The sequence below is a fragment of the Callionymus lyra genome, chromosome 11, assembly GCF_982586985.1.
Source record: "Callionymus lyra chromosome 11, fCalLyr1.hap1.1, whole genome shotgun sequence".
NCBI lineage: Eukaryota > Metazoa > Chordata > Actinopteri > Syngnathiformes > Callionymidae > Callionymus > Callionymus lyra.
In genome coordinates, this window is record NC_141828.1 from 11,319,145 (window position 1) to 11,344,271 (window position 25,127).

The 25,127-nt window shown below is 39.4% G+C and overlaps 1 protein-coding gene across 1 annotated transcript in view; it reads left to right on the forward strand.

Annotated features, from left to right (window-relative positions):
• Nucleotides 1-25,127, forward strand: part of LOC148069257 (heparan-alpha-glucosaminide N-acetyltransferase) — a 35,602-nt gene that overhangs the window by 2,777 nt on the left and 7,698 nt on the right. Inside the window, exons 5-16 of the mRNA XM_087803270.1 lie at nucleotides 1,494-1,606; nucleotides 3,882-3,951; nucleotides 4,033-4,099; nucleotides 6,422-6,495; nucleotides 11,403-11,479; nucleotides 14,197-14,227; nucleotides 14,293-14,453; nucleotides 17,729-17,841; nucleotides 19,100-19,221; nucleotides 19,615-19,738; nucleotides 20,289-20,375; nucleotides 21,346-21,423. Coding sequence (XP_087659396.1) covers nucleotides 1,494-1,606; nucleotides 3,882-3,951; nucleotides 4,033-4,099; nucleotides 6,422-6,495; nucleotides 11,403-11,479; nucleotides 14,197-14,227; nucleotides 14,293-14,453; nucleotides 17,729-17,841; nucleotides 19,100-19,221; nucleotides 19,615-19,738; nucleotides 20,289-20,375; nucleotides 21,346-21,423 — 1,117 coding nt within the window. The remainder of the gene's footprint in view (nucleotides 1-1,493; nucleotides 1,607-3,881; nucleotides 3,952-4,032; nucleotides 4,100-6,421; nucleotides 6,496-11,402; nucleotides 11,480-14,196; nucleotides 14,228-14,292; nucleotides 14,454-17,728; nucleotides 17,842-19,099; nucleotides 19,222-19,614; nucleotides 19,739-20,288; nucleotides 20,376-21,345; nucleotides 21,424-25,127) is intronic.

The following is a 25,127-nucleotide window of genomic DNA, read 5'->3' on the forward strand; positions in this document are numbered from 1 at the left end:
GAGCAGCCGAAAACATCACAGAGGATTAACTAACCCTGACACCTGCTGTCTGGGAACATTTAGGACAGAGAGTTAACATATTCACTAGAGGCTCGATGCTCACCTGTGAAGATTCTCCAACAAGATGTTCTAGGTTTTTATGGGGTCTGAGCTCGACCTCCTTGATCGATGCTGAGCTCTCTAACCAGACCATTGATTTCCTCTCCCTTCTGAAAAAACACTCTCGGTGATAGCACTGTATGTCATCCCACCAGAAGATCAATATGAACATGTAATGCATGTTCTTTTTTTGGGGGGGTTGCTGTGGAACCGGAGATGCCGAGCGTGCGTTTCACAACATGAGCACTAGATGGCGCCCTCAGCCTTGTATGACCCGGGGGTCACAAAGTCTGAGTCGTGGGCGAAAAAAAGGAAACGTATCTCATTGGATAATCTGTAAAGCAAAGAGAAATTGTACTTGGTGTTTGTTGTTGGCAATAACTTTACTATAAATAATCGCTGTTGTTCAGACAAGCTGTCAGAGACACTCGTATGGAAGTATTTATCCCTTGTGTAAACTCAAGGTCAAGGTGACCCAAAGGCCTCGAAAACAAATGTAATGGTTTATCCTTTGTGTTTTCTCCGGATCAAAGTGATCGACCTCCCTGGCAGAAATACACACAGTATGCAGTGGTGGAGGTCGTTCATCCTCTCATACAATATTTGTTTTTTAGGCCTTTGGGTCACCTTGACCCTGAGATAACAAAAGGGATAAGATCAGAATCTTGAATTTTAACCTTTCGATGATGAAAACAGATTCAACCTTCCCACGCAATCTGTTGATTAATTTGTTCTGTTTGGTATTAGATAATAAACAAGGACTGTTATAATATCCATTAGTAAAGATTTCATTTTAACTGACTGGTTTAATTGCTGTTTAAGCTAAAGTGCTAGCTTTAAGTGAATTTTACCTCCCAGTAAAACTTAAAAACATTTTAAATATCTGAATCTTAAATCTCTAGATCACTGATTACATTTAATCAAGCCATCATATTTCCTATATTATTTTGATGAAAATGTAATGACGAAAATCTTTTTAAAAAAAAAACATTATGTCTTAAACTGAATGCATTATGTCAGTCAGTTAAACTTTCAACTGGGTCAAAGTGGAAATAATTATATGCCTAAGGTGGGGATTTCTTGTTGTTTATTTTTCTATTTTGCATTATGTTAATGTCTTGACCTAGAACAAGGGTGTAAAACTCAAAGGGCCAAAATCTTTTAGAATTCTTTGTTGGTCAAACAAATTGTATGTTAACCGAACTGTCTCTAACATGACTATCTAATGGTTAAAATAATTAATATATATCTTTATCACTGGCGTCATTATAAACCACCATATCTACATGTAAATGTATCCACTTTGATGTGAGCCAACCACCCGGGGGGGCCACACAAAATGACTTTTGAGCTTTGTTTTTTCACACGTTTTTGTAAATAATCCTTTGATGCAGGTGGAGTCAAACGTACGAAGAAGGAGGTCATTACTCCGTCAGGGTTCAGATGCACGACAGCAACTACAGCTGCGTCCATGCGGTCCAGACGGCGGCCAACAACATTTACTTGCGTGAGTGCTCACTTTTTTTCCAATCGAGCCCCAAAAGCAGGTGTGACAGCGAAAGCAACCTTTGGAGTCTTGTTTTGATTGAGTCAGCAGAGAAGCAGCATCACTTGGCTCGTCCACTGAGCACTAATTCTCATCCTTCTCTCGGGACATGACGCGTATTGATCAGGCAAGACGTGCTTTCTTCAAAAAAAAAAGATAAAAGAAAAGCTTTTCTGTTTGTTTTGAAGGCCGGCCCCCGAGCATTGTGGGTAATACATTAGGGAGTGTGGAAGGATTAGGGCGTAATGGGATTTTGAAAGCGTCTCTCTCCATAATGTACACCCTACTTAACAATATTGCAGATTATGTTGTAGATCAGACTTTTAAGGTCGAGCAGCCATTATCTGAGCAGATATACGGTCAGTGTGACTGCACCCTTCACTGTATGATGAGCTTCCATTAGCTGCCCAAGCTGGTGATTACGCAAACCCCCCCCAGGACCTGCTGAAGTAATGGTCTGGTCAGCAGCTGGAGACAGGTCCGACTTGCCCGGTGAGGGATTTTTTAAAGTTTACTGTTGTCTTGTTTTCTGGTGTCCAGCTCCGTCTTCCTGCAGAAGATCAGATCCAGTCTTTAATCCAGTTAGTAGTGTATTCTGCGTTGTACCACAAACCTCAGGTCACCTGCAGGAGCCGATGAAGACGTCTCGCGTATCGACTTTTATTAAGTGTTCCGTTTGACCGAGTGTATCGATGAACCGGGGCCTAATCTGGTTGAGCCTCCGTTCATTCAGTATTTACACTGACTGTAACTAATAGAGCTGGTCTGCTGCGAGGACCCGGTGATGTTTCGCTCCTCGTGCTGAGAGCTTTATGGCAACTTTTACGAGCGGACGCCACCACGTTTTGAGTTGTTCGCGGGTGATTAAGTGAGCGCTCCTTTTTTTTTCCCCCTGCATGATGTCAGTTTGTTTTATAATGTCATGTTTGTTTTTCCACTCCAGACGAACAAAGACAGCCACAGGGCTTTGCTTTGACAGTGGATGACCAAACATCCGTCTGCCTTTTTTAATTTCCTGTGGCAACTAAACCGGATCAAGCTATTGACAATAATGAGGAAGGAAAAGTTGATCTTTTAGACGCAGAGTAAACTGCTTAGTTAAAAAGTGGAGTAGATGTTCTTCAGAAATGTTGGGTTTTTTTTTGACAGAAAATAAATTGTAAAATGAAAATTGCATGATCATATTCTTGAATATCCCTTAAGAGTAACAGGGAACGTTTAGGATTAACAAAGACACATCATTTTATATATATTTTTAATGTACTGCTCAGTATAATTTGATAGGGTTTTGACAGTACTAGTTCCATGCTGTTACCTTAATTTTAAAACATAACATTTGTCCTTTTTTATTGATAATATTATTTTAAATAATTGATTTGATCATGAACAGTCATGACTTATATTATTTTTGGTTTTTGTAACAATGCTCTTCAATACACAACTTTCATGTTTGCTACCCATGTTACCACCAAACTGCTTCAAGGTGGCACTTGCATTCATTTCCATCACAGCCGAAGTGCCGTGTATACTTTTTGAAGCTCTTTTCTGGTTTCGTGAACTAAAACTCATTCACTGTAAACGCTGCCTCAAGAACTAACAAGAGCCTATAAATTAAATTTTAATAAACTGTTACTCGTTCGCAAATAAGTTCACATTCAAGACTTGTTCACACATGGTTTGTTAAAGTACATGTTGTTAGTGACAATGTCTCATGGTGGTTGCCACGATAATAGTTACACTTTTCTAACACTGGGGGGAGCCAGAAATAACGTTTTAAATCTCACATATTGCTCCTTTAAGGAGATTCTGGAATCCAGTTTATTGTTTGTTAAATAATATAAGCAACAATCAAAATGTATGCACGTTCTAAATCTTCCTTCATTTATGATCATAGCTTTGATATTTAACTGGATATCTACTGCCAATCTGCTTGTTTTGAACCGACTGAACCCCGTGTTGACTCAGCCTGCTCCAGTCTTGTCTTACATATTGTTTCTTGCATCGGCGCTGGCTTAGATTACACAGAGTGATTCCTCGATGATGGATTGACTGTTCAACATTTTCCATTAGACTCTTGTTCGTCACTTGAGAGAGCCCCCTTTGACTCGGTTTGACTGACAGTGAGCCACACGGGATTGTAAATCTGACGGTCGGTCCAGTAATGACGACCTGTTTGATCCAATGTGAGGGGATATAACTCACGCAAGTTGTTTTTTTTTCACCGTGTTGTTGCCAGCGGTCCTGGGGGCCGCCCTCTCCCTGGCCGTCATCGCTCTGGCGTTGGTCCTCGCACCTTACATCCACAGGTACCTTCGGCTGCTACTATATTAATTCAAGACGACCACATCACTGATGCCACGCTGACTCTGCTTGTCTCCCTTTAACAGAAGACGCTGCACGTCTAAATTACTACGAGGCGTGTGCTGCCAAGACCCCGGCCACTCGATGGATAATGTGAGTGAAAGCACTTGTAAATGTAGTGAGATGCACACTTTATAGGGGAGATCAAGATAAGTAACACTAATTGAGCTGTCTTAACAGTACTCTTTTCTTTTTTTGTTTCATATTATATGAAAAGAAATGGCAAACCACACTGCTGATATATAATGATATATATATAATTATATTTTTTCAATCATTCAACTGATCCCAGTACAGCAAACCTGGGCAAAGTGCAGCCCTTTGACTGTATTTATGTGGCCCTTGTAATGTCAAAGTATGATCATGTAGAAATGGTTCTAATGCATTAACAAATGCATTTTGTATTTATTATTAATTTACATTTTTAACATAAAACTTTCCTCCTTTTTGTGTGTAATTTCTTGAGTATATATTAATATTAATTAATTATAAAAAAAAATTGTTTAGTTAGTTGAAGAAATCTTTTGAAAAAAACTCATCTATACAAGAATACATTTGGAGCTTATTTAGCTTTATAAATATCATGGCCTAATGACACGTGTTCTTTTTTTGGTGGGGATTTTTTTCGTCTTTCTTATTGCCTGACGGCCCCTAACTACATTCACAGAATTTAATGTGGCCCTTGAAGAATTCTAACTGCCCACCCCTGCAGTACAGGATGTCTATCGAGCACCCAATTATTTGACTGCAGTCTTACAGTACACCTTAAGATGTCACTGTTTAAAAGCTTCATTTATAATCGCATTAAATAATCCTTGAGAAGCAATCAAAACATACTTTGATTCATCAATAGCGCCGCATTATTATGATTTGCAAACCACAGCAGGAGCCGTGAGTCCAAACATTGCAGAGAGACTCCAGTCATGGAGACACTAATGGGATGATTGATGCAAATGTTAGCAGAGTCAATTGTCCTCCGAAGACGCACACGAAAGTGCTGGTCCAATCACGATGCTTCGCGGCAGGATCTGTGCTGTGTTTTCGCTGGAACATGAATGGCTGCCTCTCATGCTTCCAATCAAGATGTCTCTTGTCTTCCACATGCTGTCTGGGTGGCAAGTAGATCCATCATGACTTATTAGCGCCGCTTTCTTCCTGCTCTGGTTCTTCAAACTGATGTGTGGAGGCCAGAAAGTCAGACTAACCCCACAGCAGTCTCTCAGTCAGAAGGGACTGTAAACGGTGATGGAAAACTATCTTGAGTAAAGTTCTTCTAACCCTGGAACTAATATTTGAATCCACCCTTGCTCGTGTTTTATTAAGGATATTTGTATCCATTGCTTCTGTCTTTATTACTTAAGGGCCCCTAACAACAGCCTATAATGTGGCCCTTTAAGGAAATTTAACTGCTCACCCATGTGTCACCCTACCTGCATTCTCTTCTTCACTTCTTTACTCCAGATCAAAGTAAACAATAACACTTGCTAAATGGCTTCTTAATGTTTTATGATCATAGTTGGGGGGCTGTTGAGTCAAAAGAACATAGACCAGACATTAAAGCAAAATAAATACTAACACTAACACATGTCATCTCAGGGTCAAGGTGTTTTTGGGGAATTTGGGTCACCTTGACCCCGAGATAACCCAAGGGTTAATCATCCCTTGATATTATAAAATGAGGTACACCTGTTGTTAATGTAAATTATTTTATTTGAGATTAAAATATATATATTTATATGTATAAAAATCAAAACTGAAGAAAAAAATGAAGATTTTTTTATTTACAGCTAATCTAATATTGAGTAATAACAATGGCGTTTGTAATTAAAGTTTTTTTAATGTCTGATCTAGACAAGTAATTCTCAACTGGTGGTTTGGGGCCCAAAATGTAGGTTACATGACATTTATTAGGCAAAAGAATTATCATATTATTTTATAAAACTATCATTAAATATTTAAATATAATGCTGTATGTTCTATATCCAACAAATCTTTTTATTTAATACATATAAAATAAAATTAATTTTCTGTTAATGTCACTTGGGGATAATGTTTGCTTCAAAGTCTTTGTTACTGTCTCTCTGTCAGAGCCGCTGTCTAGTTTAAAAAAAATTCAAAATTACCCCAAAAAGCTATATTTAAAAAAAACAACACTAGGCAGTGATTCTTAATTTTTAGTTTTGGGAACAATAATTGTCAGTTGCTACAGGCACTTATGCCAAATTAATCATTATATTAACAGTTTGGTCTTTAATGGTCTCTCTACGATGATTGCATTCGAAAAGAAAACGTATTAATTAAACTCTAGTATGTGATTAGAAGCTAATTACTGCGGATGGTCGTGCTGGTTCGACCTTTCAAACGGCATAAATGCGACTATATTTCTGTTTTATTTTCTTGTTTTTTCTTCTGCAGATAGCTCCGAGTTCTGAGGAGGAAGAACCTAAAGCGAAGCGAACACGTCTCAACTCACTGGACACGTTCAGAGGGTGCGTTCATCATCATCTTCCATTTGGTTCACATGCTAATTCTTTTAGCGGCATTCTGATGAAGATCTGCAGGCCCAGCATAATTCATAATTACCGGGGTCACCGTCTGGCCACATGCTGCCCCTAGCTCTTGTTATCAGGCGGGATGGCCATGGGGCGTCTTTTCTGATGGGCGTGCGTCTTGGGCCGGGAACACTGTGTTTCTGTTGGACGGGGGTGACGCTCCTGATTGAATCTGGGCTCCGGTGCTCCTCGTAATTGTGTGGCCTGAGGGGAGACACAGAGCACGGCTCTTCTGGAAACAGGATGCTGGTGTGGCTTTGACCTCCCCCTTACCGAAATAATTGATGTTATTACACCGTCAACATATCAGCACACATGCTCGTGGTCATAGATCTCTGGCGGAAATTTAAGGGAAATCCAGCACCGTAGACCGGCCGCATATTCTCCTTCAGTCGCTTCCTTGCGGATGAAAATAAGTTCCCTGGAGACCTCAATAAAAATATGAAAGGTTAAGAACGTCACATCTGTTTGGAACATTTGAAGCTGCTTTTCAACCTGATGAGTTTAACAGTCATTGTATCATCTTCACGCTGAACTAGAACTACTTGATTGTTGTTTCCATTTAAAATACTGTCCTCATCTTTTTCATTTGACTTAGTGCGTTCGTTTTCTGCTGAAAAAATAAAACTTCGCAATATTTGTAATATTATTATTTCAAGAATTTGATGTGCCAGTCATTTCTATAAAGGAATAAAATTAAAGTGATAATAATACATATACAATATGTAGCAAAAATAACATTAAAATAGAATATATATTGTCAAACCTTGTTGGAACAGTGCAGTACAGTGAAATTTCCTTTTGCTTCTCTCGTTCAACTGCTGCAAACCGGGACATGGCAACTTTTTTCGTCGTTTAGCGAGTGCTCATGGGAAATGTGGTCTCCTGTCGGGCTTAACAGTACCACTTTAGTCCACTGGGGTCGCTCGACTTCAAATCGCATAGAGCTGCTTTAAGAAATATTTAAAATAAATAAATAAAATATCTTATAATGACATTTATATACACAAATAAATTAAATAGGATTTGATGGATACAACCAATACACATATATTTAGTTTAAGGATAAATACATGATGAGGGGAAAAATTCCCAGACTGAGACAAGTTTTTACAAAATGTTCAGAAAACTTCAAACCTTTCTGAATCAAGATGCCACAACAGAAGATCACCAAAATCGAATCAAATCCAAGTTAGCCTGTTCCTAAGCTATCCTGAAAAAACCCTCACAATAAATGCTGGCTAAACACTATCCAGCAGCACAGTCATTCTTTTGGACATCATCCAGCCGGGGTTTACACAGTGGGTCAGCCTCCTCCATCATTCACCCGAGTCACACTATCACAGAAGGGAACTCAAGAGTAAACGTTGACAAAATTACCTCCAGAAACTATTGGTGAGGTTTGACGATGAGTTAAATAATTCTTCTGGTGATTGATAGCAGGTGTGGATCTCGGGTCAACTAACAAAAATCACAGAGAACAAACTAAAAAACAAGACTTGAAAATGAAATAGATAAATAGAAAGATAGATAGATAGATAGAACTTTACAGATGGTAGATGATTTTAAGTAACGCTTGTCGAAAAGTTGGTGCAATCTTTGTATTCATGTAGGAAAGTTTTTTTTTTTTTAACATCCTGGGCTTCCTTAATTCTATTGTTGTGTCATATATGAACCGCCAAGTCCTTTCATTTGTCCCTCCAGGTTAGATTGATCATAATCTAAGAAGATTAACGTTCATGTTGATACCTTGATCTATAAAGGCGCGAGTGATAAAGATGAGATCATTCCTTGAAAAATTACCAAACAAATAATACATAATGAATATAAGAAAATGAAATGCACCGAACAAGTTGATGATGTTTCTTTATAAATCTGGAAGCATTTTGTAAAGGGGGTCACCATTGTTTTGTGGGCCTCGACATGGTGAGGTTTGGGACTCTGTGAACTAAAAGACTTCCAATAAAAAGTAAAGTAGAATGAAGGGAATTTGATGGAAATGTTTGGTGTTGGATTTGGCCTCTTGTGTGGTTCAACACTTGAGCGTTTGAGTCGATGTCTCATCATTCTTGAGTGCACATTGAATATTTCTGCAAATAAGAACAAACTGGCCTCTTTTCAATAACACCAATGATCCGTTTTATGGTTCAAACCCATCGAGGGAGACGTTTAATCAAACTCTGACTCAGCTCAGACCCGTGACTTACTGGTTCTGATCAGCAAGTCTTTGCGACACATCCGTCATTTTCAGTAAATGCTGAGACATTTCTTCAGCTTTTTTTTTTCCCCCCACCATGAGCTGAAAGGTTTTTACAGACCATTGCTCAGGCCCTATTGACGTGATATACACAGAACTGTTGGAGTGACGCTTGCACGTTAATTTTTCTAAAAGGATTTGGATTTTAATCTTGCGCAGCATTACTTAAAGCTTGTCGCTTGTTCCCCGAGCTGCAGGAAATTGCACCGTCAGTAGTTAGCAGCGCCACACGCAGAGAGAACAACTATTACTGTGAAGTGATGTGTTGTTTTGTTTTTTTTGTTTTTTTCTTAGCACCAGATGTTAAAACTATACTTATTTTGACTGACTTCCATTCTTCCCCTTATTAGGTTTCACTCGAGCTTGTGTTTGGACACAGCAAGAGACTTTTGGCATTGAGACTCAAGCAGCAGTTATTTATTATGACTGGGTTCATGAATTCAAAATGTCCGGAAAGAAACTTAATACCGTGTCATGATAGAGCGTAGCGGTTCATTCGACACGGACAAATGCACTAAGCAGATGCACTAATTGGAGGCTGCATGTAGTTTAAATGTTCCTATGACTCATCTACAGGTGGGACGCCACACAGGCCGATTACTTTTCATTTATTTTTAATTATTTACTTATTTTTATGTTTGTTTCTTAGAAGTACATTCAAACATGACGTTTATCTTCTTTTTTTTTAACATAATTATATTAAATATAACGGGTAACAAGGGTCGCCTCACAGCAAGGAGGTTGCTGGTTCGATTCCAGGCCGAGCCAACTTGTGACCTTTCTGTGTGGAGTTTGTGTCTTCTACACATGTTGCGTAGGTTTACCGGTTTCCTCCCACAGTCGAAAAACATACAGATGTTGATTGAGAATTTAGGGAAATTGTCCATAGGTATTAGTGTGTGTGTGAATGGTTGTCTGTCTTTGTGTGCCCTGCAACAGACAGTCCTGTCCAGGGGTCGTCCCCCCCCCGCCTCTTGCCCAATGAAACTGGGATAGGGTCCAGTCTCCCTGCGACCCCCATTAGGGATAAAGCAGTAGAAAATTAATGAATAAATGAATAACGGGTAACATTACAGCTTATTTGTCACTTAAAAATAGAATAAAATTGAGACAAAAACACATCAAATAAGCCTGTTTCATCAGCCCTGTACTACTCAGTAAGTCTAATATTCTTTCTTTCTTTTTTTTATATTTATCTTTATTTTTGTATTTTCCAAATTAGTTCATTTTGAAATGTATTTCCGGTTATATATTTTTTTCTTACAATCGAAGATGAAGCCAATTCTTTCTACTTTGTGCTGATATCTGTCAACCCCTTGCAGAAAAAAAAACAGCTCCATATCGATGCATCGAACATGTCTCTTTGACCGTATATCTGTTGACAGGTCGCAGGGTTTAGTATTTCATCAGAGACCACTAGACTTCCCTTTCCTGAGCTGCTTCAGTGGAGATACAATCTTTTCTTCTGGTCATGTTTCTGGGTCTGGGCCTCCAAAGTCACACATTCTTTCAATTTTCCATCTTAATAAGACTAAATCGTTTTATTGTTCGAATGTATTGCTTAGCAATCTGGACCTAAAATTCTACAAATATTTTCCAAATTGATTAAAAGTAATTGATTGTGACCCATTAGTGCTACCATTAGCTAGCTGAGAATAAATATCATATTTCATTTATCTAGTGGCTTTCAAAGTCGACACTGTATTATGAAACCTCATCAACACATTACTAACAATGTGAGATTACAGGTTGAAACATATTGTAAATGTATTATCAATGGACCTTTAGGAGTCAAAAGCAATGTTTTGTTTTTTTAACCAACGGTTATTGAGTGAGCTCCTTAACCTTTGTTTGGTCACCATGGTAACTAATGGACGTGTTGGTGCATTTTTTAACGATGCTGTGCGCACACACACGAGCGTACGCTAGTGTGACCGAGAGTCTACTCCACCGTAATAGCTCTTCTCTGGCGATAGTGGCCGATTAGAATCTTGTATCAGTAGGTTGGGGCTAAAAGAGCAGTAATGGCTCGGCGTGTCTCTTAATTGAATCTGTGCGGAAAAACAAGAGGAGGCAGAGATAGATAAAAAAAGCACCTTATCAGGACGTTCTGTTCTTTAAATCGGCTTGATCTCATTACGACCACTAAGTCCCTGTTATGACAATTTTTTTTGTAGTTGAATAACAAGTTTGGGGCGTCTAAGAATGTAAAGTGAACCAATGTAGCCAGAGGCTCCTTCTGACCAGCGTCTGATCCTGTAAAGCACTCCATCAAACATGCACTGTTTCAGCAGACTTGGCCGGTGTGAAAGCATAAAGTGTATCGTATATTAGACACAAAGTCTTTAGTCAGCGATCCTGAGTGAGGAGAAGCAGAGGACAAGTGTTCATTTCCTGAGTGATTCATAATGCTTAGGAGGCATTACTTTGCATCTGGAGTGGGACAGGAGGGCCACTCTTCTGCTCTTTGATCATACTTAATTATTCATAATTGTCGGATGATTCAAGCGAAGTCATGTGTCTCTGTTTCTCTTATACGTTTCGTACGTTCGGCCACGTTAATAATGCCAGCTGCTGTGTTTCGCAGGTTTGCTCTGACAGTCATGGTGTTTGTGAACTACGGCGGAGGAGGCTATTGGTTCTTTCAACATGCGCCCTGGAACGGTTAAGTTGAACACACAGACACACACACACACAACCAAAGCAACGTTTGATTCGTTGCGATCTATAATGACTACATTAATTCTAGGGCGGCACGATATATCGAACAAATGTCGATATCGCGATATTGGCACGTGCAATATACATATCGAAAACATGCGAGATAATATATTATTTTTTATTTTATAAATCATCTTAAAGGCGCACTTCGGCTATTCATTGTCACGTTTTGTAAAGTTGTCAATTTATACTATGTCTCTTTGCCGTTTACGTCTCGGTCTGTCTGTGAGCTGTGCGGCGCAGCTTGCTAGGCCCGGTTGCTATGGCGACGCGTCTTGCCGGCGCACTGAATTGACGGGTCGGTATAAACACGGAAGTAAGACTTACTTAAGGAGATAGGATTTATTATTGATTTGGTGATATCGCATCGTTTTCCTTATCTTTACCCCCGGACTGGTCTGGAAAAGCGCTATATAAATACAAATTACTTACTTACTTACTTATCTCCCCTACAGTACTCGCGCCTTTTAATATCGATATAGCAATTCAAGACACCAATAACGAATATCGCACTCATTACCAATATCGTGCAGCCCTAAATAATACACAAACAATAGTTGTGTCAGTGTCATTAACTTGCACACAACAACAGGATCATCTGTGCAGAGATACAACGTTAAATACTCGGGGGTGTGTGTTGACAAGAATCTGGCGTTACAGTACGTATCACGATACAGGGGCAACGATACCATATATTGCGATACTGTAGGAACAATTGTGTTGCAGAATTTACAGACCACATGATTCTTGACAAAGTCATAACTGCTTTCATTTGTTCTGAAACCAAATATGTCCAAACATCAGCTTTATAAGCTGCTGTAGTCCACCGTATCCTCTCGTCCTCAGTAATCTCAGGATTTCAATGTTCATTTAGCTGCGCAGGACAGAGCGTTTGCTGCCATCTAGCAGCCAGTGGTTTAACAGCAACCAAAAAATGACCATGGCGTGATATTAACATGTTTATTGTAAAAAAAAAAGAAGGAAGTCTTTAATTTTACACATGAATTATTGAACTATCAGCCATAAAAGAAGAATGGTAACACGTGAAATATGATTTGCAAGCGTAAAATTAAGAAAAAAAGTTTTTTTTCAATAACAATTGCAGTTCTTTCTTATATCGACACAGCAGTAGAAGAATATACGTCGCCATATCAATATTTTCTAACACACACTAAAGGTACTTAAGTGCAGCTTAGAAGGAATTCAACCTTACTTTTGTGGACAATTTTGATTTGCTACATAATAGCATAAAGTCCTTTTATTTTGCCCCATCAATTTAATCCTGCTGACGTTCTAATCTATTTTACAATAGAAAATACATATTATCGCTTGCCACGGAGTTTATGTGAACCTGTCTATAAACAAAAAGAACACTTTCAATTATTTATTTTTTAAATGTTGAAATGAAAAATGCAACAGTTTATAATAAAATTTTGAGGCTGTTCTTTGGTTCAATGCAGGAGAACTAAGTGATTTCCTTAGTTTTGACAAATCAGGAATATACAAGCTGGCTCTATTTACCGTCAAGGCTTTCATTTCTTTCCTTTTATATTGTGGGCCAGTGAAGTTTTTGGGGTTCTCTTCGAATTGTATTTATAAGTTTGTTTTACGTATTATTTTAAGAAGTAGTTTACTGACCTTGTCCAATGAAAATGAGTATATGCAATGCAAACTTCATTTAGGTAAAAGTGACTTAAAAAAGTTATAATAATAGTAAAAATAACTACATATACTGTATATAAAACGAATAATCATTTTACATGATCTAGTCTTGTATTTTCTTGTTACTTTTGTTTAAATATCGTGTATTTTAAATACATTTTTTAACCAGTCATATGATTTTTTTTTTTTTTAATCTTAAAACACTTTTCTCAAATCATTTAACACTTAGATTAAATTTTTTTAGTACGCTGATGCTAATGTCATTTTTCAGCTACCCTTCTCTTATAGTTTTCTCTCGTGATGTAGTTTCCGATGTCACTTCGGTAGCTGCACCACATCATCACGGAAATATCAATGTGTCAAAGGTTGAATGTTCTGACCTCCAACCATAACTCAGCAACAGCGTTTCTTCTGCTTCTTGCTGTGACCTGCTGTCACTAATTATGACCGATGGCGTCTCAGAGCAAACGCCTAGATGCCATTCTTCACCCCGAAGGAAGTCAAGAGAGGAGATCCATAGATGTTTGTGTTATTAACACCCGAGGAGGAGGAAGAGGGATGTGTTTAAACATCAAGAGTCAAGTGAGGATGGAGAGGAGGCATCATGCTTACCCTACTGTGGTCAGTGTGCCTTTGAGCAACATGCCTGTGAACGAGTGATGTCAGAGTGACTGGCGCCTTCTCTCTGAATGAAGGAGGAGAGTCTGTTGTTTGGTGTTATGCTCAATTAGAATTTTATAATAGCCTCTTTGCCACTTCTAAAATGGTGTATTGATTTCGGGGCTGATATGATTCATCTTCTGTGCGCTGCATGGCCGCGACTGTCACTGCAGGAGTGCCTTATTTATTAATCATCCCCGTCACATTGGAACATTAATAACCCGGGCGGCACTTTTCCAGACACGCCATTGTTCTTAATTCACCTTGTCGTCCTAAAGATTACTGCGATTAGAAAACCGCGAGGTCGTCGGTTCATATTCACTCACGTCTGTCTGCAGGTTTGACGGTGGCGGATCTGGTCATGCCCTGGTACGTCACGGTGTTCATCACATTATCTGTCGGTATATATGTTCTCTTCACGCCGCTTCTCATAGGTTTGTGTTCATCATCGGCACTTCGGTCGTGTTGGCGTTCAGCTCCATGCAGAGAAGAGGAGTCGGACGTTTGCAGCTGCTGAGGAAGTTCACCTGGAGAACGGTGGTGCTGATGCTGCTCGGCTTCTGCTTCCTCAACTACTCTCCCAGAGATGGCCTACGTGAGTGCACTGTAAGACAAGACTACATGCATTAGTCGAAACATTATTACCACATCTTATACGCTGCACAAATACTGTTTTTCTGACACATTCCTACACAAACGATAACAAAAATTAGATCTAAGTATACTATTTTTCTGCAATTTTTATCTCTTTCTTTGGTTAGTTATTGACTCTAAGTAAGACCATGAGTGTGAGTTTATATCTTTCTCAGGGATCTGTCCATTAAGGGTCAAGGTAAGGTATCCATGAGCAAACAAAAAAAGTTACTTCAGTTATTATTTATGTTAAATAAATAATAATAAATAATGGTAAGACTGAGCAGAGTCTTGGGACATTTTCTAACTTAATTCACGACCTAAAACTTATTTTTAATATCACTTCTCAGTGAACTCGTCTATTGTAGTTTAACTCATGATGCATGTGTGGCTGAATCTAGTCTGTGCTTGATCGCTCCTGCTTTAGATGTGCTTGGGAATTCCTAAATGACATTAAAATCCCAAATAGTATTTCGAAATTACAAGTTAAGATAAATCTTTAGGTAGTTCCAGTCATTTGTCATAAAGTGGCCATAAATATAAATAACAAATTTCAAGAGATGGTCAATGGAGATGTGATAAATGAAAACTGGAATTGATAAAGCAAATTGTATTGAGTGTCATTGGAATAACTGGAACAAGAACGTCCTACCATTTCCTACAAAAACAGAACAAAGCAAGATTTTAAAAAATCTCATTGGTTTTACAGAACAAATGCTGGAATGTTAAACAAATTCATAATATGAAGGTGGCACGAACAGAGCAAACAAAAGAACTGCATGGGGGTTAAAAGAGGAGAGGGTTCAAATCCACATTTCATCCTCCACCTGGGGACCCACAAGGCGCCTTTCACACATTAGCCATCACTGGGGCTAATGGACTTTTCTGGGCATAAGTGGGTTAACAAAAATATTGGTATTGTGTGTGTGTAGTCTCAGAGTCCAGCACCAGGGGACGGTTAACTGTGGCAGAATGAGCAAAAACAACCGGCGAGGTAATGGGAGGATTACAAACGGATAGTGTTACACACTTTAGCCGCACACAGCGGCTGGTGAGATGGAGCCGGTGCTCTGCTGCACCTGAGATGATCACAGTCTTTGTTTAGACTCTTTTGAGTACTTGTAGATAAGTTACAAACACACAAGTCAGAGACCAGAATGTCAGGTCTGATGATTGATTTGATCAATTTAGGGTCGTTTTTGATAAACAAGATTTATAAAATATTGAGATTGACACATTAATTCAAGCGTTAATAGAGTTTGATTGCAAACAATAAAACATCTTTATGTTGCCACATCAGAAACAATCCCATTTATGACTCAAGCCCAAAATGATTGGAGGCTGTAAGTCATATTTACAGTCACACTTCAGATGTGATTAACTAGAAGCCCATGAGTTGGCTAGAGGAGTGGTCCCCAACCGCGGGGCCGTGGCCCAGTACCGGTCCATGGATCGTTTGGTACCAGGACCGCGAGAAGTCACCGACTGTAGACAAACAAAAAAGGCTTTATTTTTCTGTAGTATCAGCGTGTACTTATCAACAGAACTTGGGGGAGGAAGGCAATAATTACCCAACCTAACTTGTTAAGGGTGCACACAAAACTGCAACCTCCCATGATGCACCCCTGCCCAATAGCAAAAGCTGTGTTTTCTGGGACTCTGGGACTTTGTCTCATGTGTCTTGGCCTTTTAAAGTATATTTTAACTGTGTATTGTTTTTGATTGTTTGTGACCCTGGTCTAGAAAGACGCTTTACAAATAACCTTTACTTACTTACCTACTTACATGTATATCAGGAATTAGATGTGTATTATAATATAATAAAATACATTTTTGTTTGAACTTTATTGTACATACTATTATTATACTACATATTATTGATGATGGTATCAGATTAGAGTTAAATCAGAGTTTTACCTGGATATTGAAAAGTTATTGAAAGAATTACAACTTATAAAACACGGTATGTACTATACATTTTATGTCATTCTTGGGCTAGTTCTAGTGTACCCAACCTTTTTTTGCAATCAGATAAAAACAGCAAAAATAAAATAGCATGACAAATCTTAAAGTGCAACTTGTCATATTGTTGAGTTAGTGCGAGCTCTGGTTTGTTTTTTCCTCATAAAGTTTGTCTCAAATAGAGTTTGTTTTTTCACGTTTTTACTATTATACAGTCTTTTTCTGGATTAAACTTGATTGAAAACACTAGTCATGACTTGTAATGAGTCACTGGTTAATGTTTTTTGAAAATAAAAACCCTTTCATAAAGCATCAATCAATACAAAATAAATAATATTCATGCTTTTATTCCTTTTTAAAGGGTGTGGCACTTCCATCTTTGTGACCCAGAAATGTTATAGTTTTTCCTGTGAGCCAAAGCAATTCTTCATTCGTTGAGTTTTTAAAAAAAAAAAATTGTATGTTACGTGTAATAAAGAAATCTCCTTGGTGGATGTATGCACTGTCACAGTGCTTTTCTAGTATAGTAGTAGTATAGTAGTATAGCAGAGTGTCATTACCCAGTCATTGACCCGATAAATATGTGTATGTTGGCTTCAACTGACCTCACTTCCTAATTACAACAAAAGTACTTAAAAAAATACACCAACCATTTAACGATTTTATTACAGAGACAAAAACAAACCATGATGTCTTTGTAATTCTATTTAAAGGATTAAGATACTGAACCGTGTTTGTCTAGAGATGTTAAGAACAAAGACAAGAAGAGCTCCCTGATGAGATACTAAACGTGTGAGTTTTTACAGCACTTTACCGTAATACTGTTAGTATCTGCTCCAGATATCGGCAGAGATACCTTGATGGTGGGTGGAACAGCAAACATGTCGCCATAATTTCTTCCTTTTTCCGCCTCTTGTCCGATCTTATCTGATCAATGATCGTGATTTCATTGTTTTTTTCGCGGCACTCGAGGCGGTAAAAAAAGGGTTTTCAATTAACTAATGTGTACGTCAACATCAATCTCTGTGGCGGAGGTTCCTGCCCAATTTGTCAAGATCAGGAGATAACATGTGCGTCGGATCTTTGACGAGCGCCGCACATCCTTCAAAATCTCCATATCCGGCCGGTTGACACCCCTCACCCCGCCTCACCCTGTCCATCAACCCCCCTCCCCGTCCGTCAGGAAGTTCCTGTTGTAGCAAGAATATGGAATAAATTATAGTTCTTAGTTCAATACTTTGCAGTTTTTAAATGGTGTTATTTTCACTGTTGCAGTGTCCTGGTCCTGGCTGAGGATCCCTGGAGTGCTGCAGCGTCTCGCCTTCACCTACTTTGTTTTGTCTCTGCTGCAGACTCTCTGGGGCCAGAAAGAAGTCCCACTAAAAGCAGTGAGCGTCTCTTGTCATCTTCAATCGTGTCAATCGCAGGAACAACCCAACCTGAAAACGAGTAGCTATTTCTGACAGTCGTGTCCCTCGCTTCAGAATCTTTGACTTGTTCTCAGAGTGGCAGCGAGATCGGTGAAGTCAAGTCACAGTTTTTGTTTACATCTTCAAACTATGGCTAGACCTTAAAGTGATTGTGCAACTTCAGCTCAAACTTCACTCATATTCTACACTAACCCTCATGTCTACTAAGGGTTGGGATTATTTCAGAGTAATCCGTTCCTTTTTAGAGTTAAAGGCAAAAATGACAAATTATTACGTTTTCTTTTTGAAACAGAAATGTTGCTAGCACTGTTAGCCAATAGCTAAGCTAGCAAGTATACGATTCAGGTTCAAAACGACCTTCATTTTACATAATAGTCAGCATTATTTTATAATTCAATAAAAACAAAACAAAAAACTTGTTTTTCAAGTCATTGATTTTGCATTGAATAAGTAAAAAATAATAATCATAGTGCTGACTGAGCGTTAGCATTTTTTGTTTCCCATGAAAGCCGCGAATTTGTATTCATGGAGGCAGTTCCAAAATAAAATAAAATGAACAAATAATACATATTCCTAAATAATAAATGTTCCTAAAACTTGTTGGTTCTCGCCATCATCTTACAAGTTAACCTCGAGGCCCGGAGGCCAAACCTGGCCGGCCGGGTCATTGAACGTGGCCTGTTAGTAGTTCAGCTCTAAATGCAAATTACTTTTCGTGTTGATATCATGATTTATCAAGTTGTCTGTGTTTTATGCAAAATGGGTGCAACAAGAGTTTGTTTTAATGTTGTTAATTAAAGCCTCAAGACTGATTCCAAGGTCAGAATCATTTAAAGAGTCATAAATATAACTGTGTTCCGGGAAAATTAAAATTTTGGTCCCTTATGTGTTTGCCAAATATTCTAAAAAATGGAGCAAAAACATCTGCCAGAAATGTGTGTCTTCAGTTAGAAAACAGAAGGATAATTAAATATAAAAGTTAGGAAGTCGGCAAAGTTTGTCCGATTCCAGACCACACCGGTGGCCAAATGGTTGTCAGCACTTCTGGTGCTTTATTGAACCTGGAAAGAAGTTTTGACTCGCAGTCCAAAGACGAAATGATTTAAAAAAGAAAATTACAAAAAGTAGTTATTGGATGATGTTGGCATCAATAACATTTTCAATTTCTTTCGATGTTAATTGTTCGTCTGACCTTCTTGCTTTTCATTGATTGCAGCATCACTGGTGGAACCCTGTCCAGGACGTAGTCCTGTACTGGCCACAGTGGCTGGTCATCGTCCTCCTTGAGACTCTGTGGCTCTGCATCACCTTCCTCATGCCTGTAGCCAACTGCCCCACGTAGGTTCCAGCACCCCCCCCCCCATGTCATGTGACCTGCCTAAACTTCTAATCAGATTCACTCTTAAAGATTTAACCAAGTGTTGTGATATCTATGTTGCTGCTGCATTTGAATGTTTCTCTGCTTTTCCTGTGCCGTTGTTTTGGACCTGTGTGATTTATGTGTCGGTGCTGGGAGCTTCGGAGGGTGTAATTAGCCAATCTGAGACTGTCATGTGCAATAAGTGGAGTGGAGGCAGAGGATCCATCTTCTTCGCTCCGTGTCTTCGGCTCAGTACGACTGCTTCTCCATCTCTGTTGTGTTAAAATTCACATCATGCACCCCGTTGTCAAAAACCCAAACCTCAGTCAGTGAAATTGTTCCTAAATGTTCTTTGTGTTGATGCCCTCCAGGGGATATTTGGGTGCCGGTGGAATAGGTGATGATGGTCTGTTTCCCAACTGCACTGGAGGAGCCGCAGGAGCCGTGGATAGGTGGATGTTTGGAGACAACATGTTCAGATATCCCACATGCAAAGTAAGTAAGTAAGTAAGTAAAGGTTATTTAAAGTGCCTTTCTAGACCCGTGTCCCAAATCGCTTTAACAATCAAAAACAATACTCAGTTAAAATACATGATTTAAAAGGCCAAGACACATAAGACAAACACAGGAGTCCCAGAAAATCAGAGAAAAGCACAAATAAAAAAGATGTTTCTTGAAGGAGTCAGTAGATCATCAAACACAGAGAGGAAGATCGTTCCAAAGCTTAGGAGGAACAGACTGGAAGGATTTCTCTCCTTGCGTGTTCAGGAACCATCAGTAGATTCTGATCCACAGACCTCAGAGCCCGAGCTGGGATGTAAGGCTGGATCAGATCAGTGATGTAAGGAGGAGCCTGACCATGAATAGATCTGAAAGTAAAAACCAGAATTTTAAAATTGATCCTGAAAGAAACTTGTAGCCAGTGAAGAGTTTTAAGCATCGGGGAAATGTGAGTTCTTCTACTAGAGCGCATCAGAATTCTCAACTTTTTCTGTTGACCTGCAAGTATGAAACCTTTTTTATTAAACTACTGTCACTTCTACAGGAAATCTACCGCACCACACAGCCCTTCGACCCAGAGGGCATTCTGGGTACAATCAACTCGATTGTCATGGGTTATCTTGGGATGCAGGTGAGTCGACTTATGTAAGATCTGTAAATATATATATATGCGCCAGTGCCACATACAGTACACAATCAATATACACTATAGAGGTGTAAATGAAAAGCCTTGTGGGGGTCATTGCTGTCCTGAGTGCATTTTAATTTTTACATTTTGTGATCATTTCAAATATTGTAACCAGATAATTAGAGAGAAGATGGCAGCTTTCAAGAAACCTCTTGCACAACTGACACAGTAGGAATGAACAAAAAAGGGAAGCTGCCTGGCAAATCTCTCTCCACCACAGCCAGTGAAATTTCCTTCAAAGGGCTCCTGGCTCTAGAAGCTAGTCATGTATAATGTTATCATCTGTATAATCATCAACAGAGAATTTGGATGTTTCTTTACTTTGGTAACAGACACAGAAGATCGGGTTCTTGTCAGAGGCATTAATAGAATCCAAATAAGTCATGAAAATGTGTAGCATGGTGGTTTTGGTATCCGCAGACAAAGTCCACCGAGCGTGTTAACTAATGTGTTAAGACTGTTCCCGCCCGCCACATTACAGCACAGCTGCGCTGCTTTCCTGACGAATCTTCTGAAGTCTGCTCGCACTCTCCGATGGCCGGCCGTGTCGCATATAACCATTTGTGTTGTGGGAAGTTGCCATTCAAAGGCAGTCGCATTGCTCAATTCCTGGTGGGCGGTTAGCACTGAGCCCGTCAGTCAGCAGGTCTTAGACGGAGCGCCAGGTGTTGGCCACTCTGCTCCGTGTCCGCCGAGCTAATGTCCTCGGCTGGGACGTATTCATCATCACCAAATTAATCAGAGGGTGCGGATGACTCTTACCTCACATCTGGCTCTGCAGGATGGGAGAAATGTGACCTCCACACCAGGGACGCTGTATCGACGCCATCGTCCCAGGCCTATTGGGTTACTCAGGCAGCAAATAAAGGGACAGACTGCCGCTCTTTAACAAGTTTGTTTTATTCACTTTCAGGCCGGGAAAATCATCCTTTGCTACAGGAATAAGAACGCTGATGTTCTCTGGCGATTCCTCTTGTGGGCCGTCGTACTTGTGAGTTACAGTGAAATTGTTATAAAAAAAAGACAAAAAACTCCTTCCTGTTTGTTTAAATCAAATATGCAATCTGGCTGTTATTCCACCAGATGAAGTCTAAGGTGTGTTTCGCATCAACGTGTGCACGTAGAGGACACGTGTGTGTGATCCAAGCACGATTAAACAACATGCACATGTGGCTGAGTTTCCGGGCAGCGCTCGGGTATCTATTTCCTCCAGGAAAATGTGGTTCTCTGTATGAAACCTGTGCCTTTTGTGCTCAATTCAACCGTTGAAAATATAAAATAGTTGCAGAACTGTTTACAGTTACATAATGTTATAATTGTATTAATATAAAACAGACACTTTTTCTCTCGTACCAACAATAACATTTTAATAAAAATCCTTATTATTATATTAAAATGAATTTCCTTAATACTACAATAGTCATTCATTCATTCATTTTCAACCGCTTTATCCATTACCGGGGTTGCGGTGAGACTGGAGCCTATCCCAGTATCATAGGGCGCGAGGCAGGGGACACACTGGATAGGACGCCAGCGGGGCTGATACTACAATATGTAGTTGGTAAATAAAAGTATCATTATAATATATTGTGATTTTTTTAAATATTTTTTTTGCTTACCCCTACAGTTTTACATGCCACCCCGTAACACTTGTTCTGGTTCTTTGTGACCCTGGTCTAGAAAGGCACTTTGGAATTTACCGTTACTTACTTACTTACATTTTAAAAGTGAATTATTCGTAGGTAAGCTAGTTGCTAACAGTGCTAGCAGCAGTCATTCTGAAGTGAGGCACCTGTGAGTGTTGTTGTGTTAAACTGAATAAGCATTTGATTTGTCTTGTTTATAATGTACAGTATGAACCGAATAACACTTACTGTTATTTCAAGAAAGTCTGCACAGTGAACACACTCTGTTGTAGTGGACTTCTGTTTGTTTTGGACCAGTAGCCGAGTCTGGGTGGTCTTTGGTGATCACAAAAAAAAGAGCAAAGCAGACGTCTGTTTCATTTACAAGTGGAATGTGTCCCACTGGGGAGACCCACTGTCATTTGAGATCTTCTGTTTTGCATCTCTAAACCTCAGAGTCGGTCGGCCGTAACGAGGATTGACACTTCTCTTTGGACGATTGTTGTGTTCGGCCGTCGTCCCGACTCAATCAAAGTGAGAGAGCGCCGTGGTTCGTTTGTGGAATGGGGTTAAGGAGGAGTCGGCTTGTTGTGGAGGATCACATCCTGTGACCCGGAGTGATGACGGAGCTGCAGTAGCTGGCTACTGGACCTGCCTTTGAAAGCTCAATGTGAGAGGAGTCAGTCGGGGTGAACGCCGATGAGTCCGCTCGGCTTGTTTTCTGCAAATTCTTCTTCTCTGTGCACGTCCAGCTTGTTTACACATCATATTTATGACGGTAATACAAGGTGGTCGACTTACAGCTGTCCTCATATATCTTCTTTTTGTTTTAGTGGACATGATTTAGCATGAAAATGTGTCAACAGAGGGAAGAGGAGGCCTCGGATAATCAAACAACAATAGAGTTGTTTATTTTTTGCGTGAGGAGATGATGTGATATGAGCCAGAAATACCCTGGTTATTGTTAAATGAAGTCAAAAAAGAAGTTTATTAGTGCATTGTCCACTTGGATGGTGAATTGTAAAAGCTAACAAGGCTCTGACATCTGGCTGACACAGGAGAAGCCATTTCGTTTTGTTTTTTTATGGCTGTCTTTGGCCAGACCCTGCACTGTACCAGACCTGGGCCACATGGCTCTTATGCGACTCTCAAGTTAGACTTAAACTGAAAGCTCTTCATGTGTTTCTGAAAGCTGAACAACTGTAATATCAATACCCGTAGCAATGGCGTCATAAAGACAGCAGGAGGTGATAGTTTTCACAGATATTGACACTTTTTATATTTTGGTAAAAACACACAGACAATCTCTACTATCGAACAACTTAACTAGAAAGACAAGTGGCCAATTTTTTAAATTGAAAATTATCTTTAAAATAAAGTTATTTATAATAATATACTTTGAGATTTTTCTTCTTCTAAGAATCTTAATTGATTTATATCCAGGATATTTAAATAAAAATAAATATAAGAGGTTCTTAGAAGTCAGATTTATAACTAAGGCAAAACACAAAATAAAGACAAGAATGAATTTCAATATGTTTGGTTGCACAAACTGTTTCATTTTAGAAGGAATGTCACAACATAAGGACATGCGTTGTTATCAGTTTCTACATTATAATTAATACAAGCATTATATTATGGCTTATAATTGATCACCCAGAAGAAAGGGTTACTTTATGACATCATATATGACCAGGAAACGGTAGTAACTTCCAAGCCTCAAATGAAGTAGCGTTACCAGTTGTAACCCCTTCTTACACCGCACTGCTACTTCAACTACTTTTCCCAAAGCACGCTATGTAAAATTAATCGTCCACCGCCATCAATGTGCAAATAAATATGCCGATTGATGGAAATTCTGTTGCGAGAATTTAGCACCATTAACCCCAATTCTTGGAAGACAAATCTTCCGCTCGCGTCTCCTGGCGATGAATCTTACGGACCATTATTGTGCCGCCACAGGGTGTTGAAATAAATTAGATCCATTTGGCTTCTCCCTGCAGCGCCAGGTGATAAAGTATCACACAACGAAATAAATAAGCATCAGACCTTTTTATGTTTTACCCTCCCCGATGGCTTAAGCTGGATTATCTGGATGCTAATCAAGACGATGAAGTATTCAGGAGCGCTCAGTGTTTACTGATTAATCAATACCGACTTATAATACTATTTGACTGGATTCAAAATAACTATAAAATAGATTTTTCTGGCACTACAGTGGCTTGACATCAACAACTGCATGTTGCCTATTGATTTTCAGGACCTCGCACACGAGCCACTTAAAAAAAAGAAAACGGCCCGATATGTTCTGAATCTATTTCCGACAATGTGTTTACACAAGCAGTAGAAAATGAATTTAGCTGAGATCTTCTTGCTCATGTTATTGACCCTTTTAACCGGATTTCCAGGAAGCGGGGAAGCAAAGCGAGTTCATAGAAGCGCTCTGGACATTAGCGCCTCGCTGCTGAAACTGAACCCAGAATTGAGCACCAGCGGGGTTAACGCGTCACTCGCCATCGAAGGACGTTATTTTTCCGAGGGATGCGGTCGTATTTTCTAATAAACAAAAGTCTGCGTTAATTAAAGTCCCAACGATCAGGGCTCCTAGTGAGAAATTGAAATTGAGCGATTGTCCCACATACCAGGCCCGGCCCATATCCTGCTGCCTGGATGGCCTGCAGGCTCAATCCAGCCCCGGCTGGGCTATTTCCACACCATCGATTCTGTCATCTATACACATGATGGATATCCACCTAACAAGCATGTTTGGATCCGCGTCCCCCGGACCGCTCGTGTATTTCTAGGAATCATCTAGTGCAGCGAGATTCTGATCAGATGAGGTGTAAAATAGTTTATATGTGAATCATCCTACAAAAATATGAATACCCCCTGAAATATATTGCAATATATTTGAATGCCCACAAAGACATTTGTATTTCAATTCATGCTACGTTTAGAGCAGTATGGCCCGTTAGCTACGTTTTGGTTTGTTTTCCTCCTTTTCAACCTACTTTTGAATCTATTGACTCTAGGGACATGCTTTGAGGTCCATGGCTAGTGAGGCGTGGAC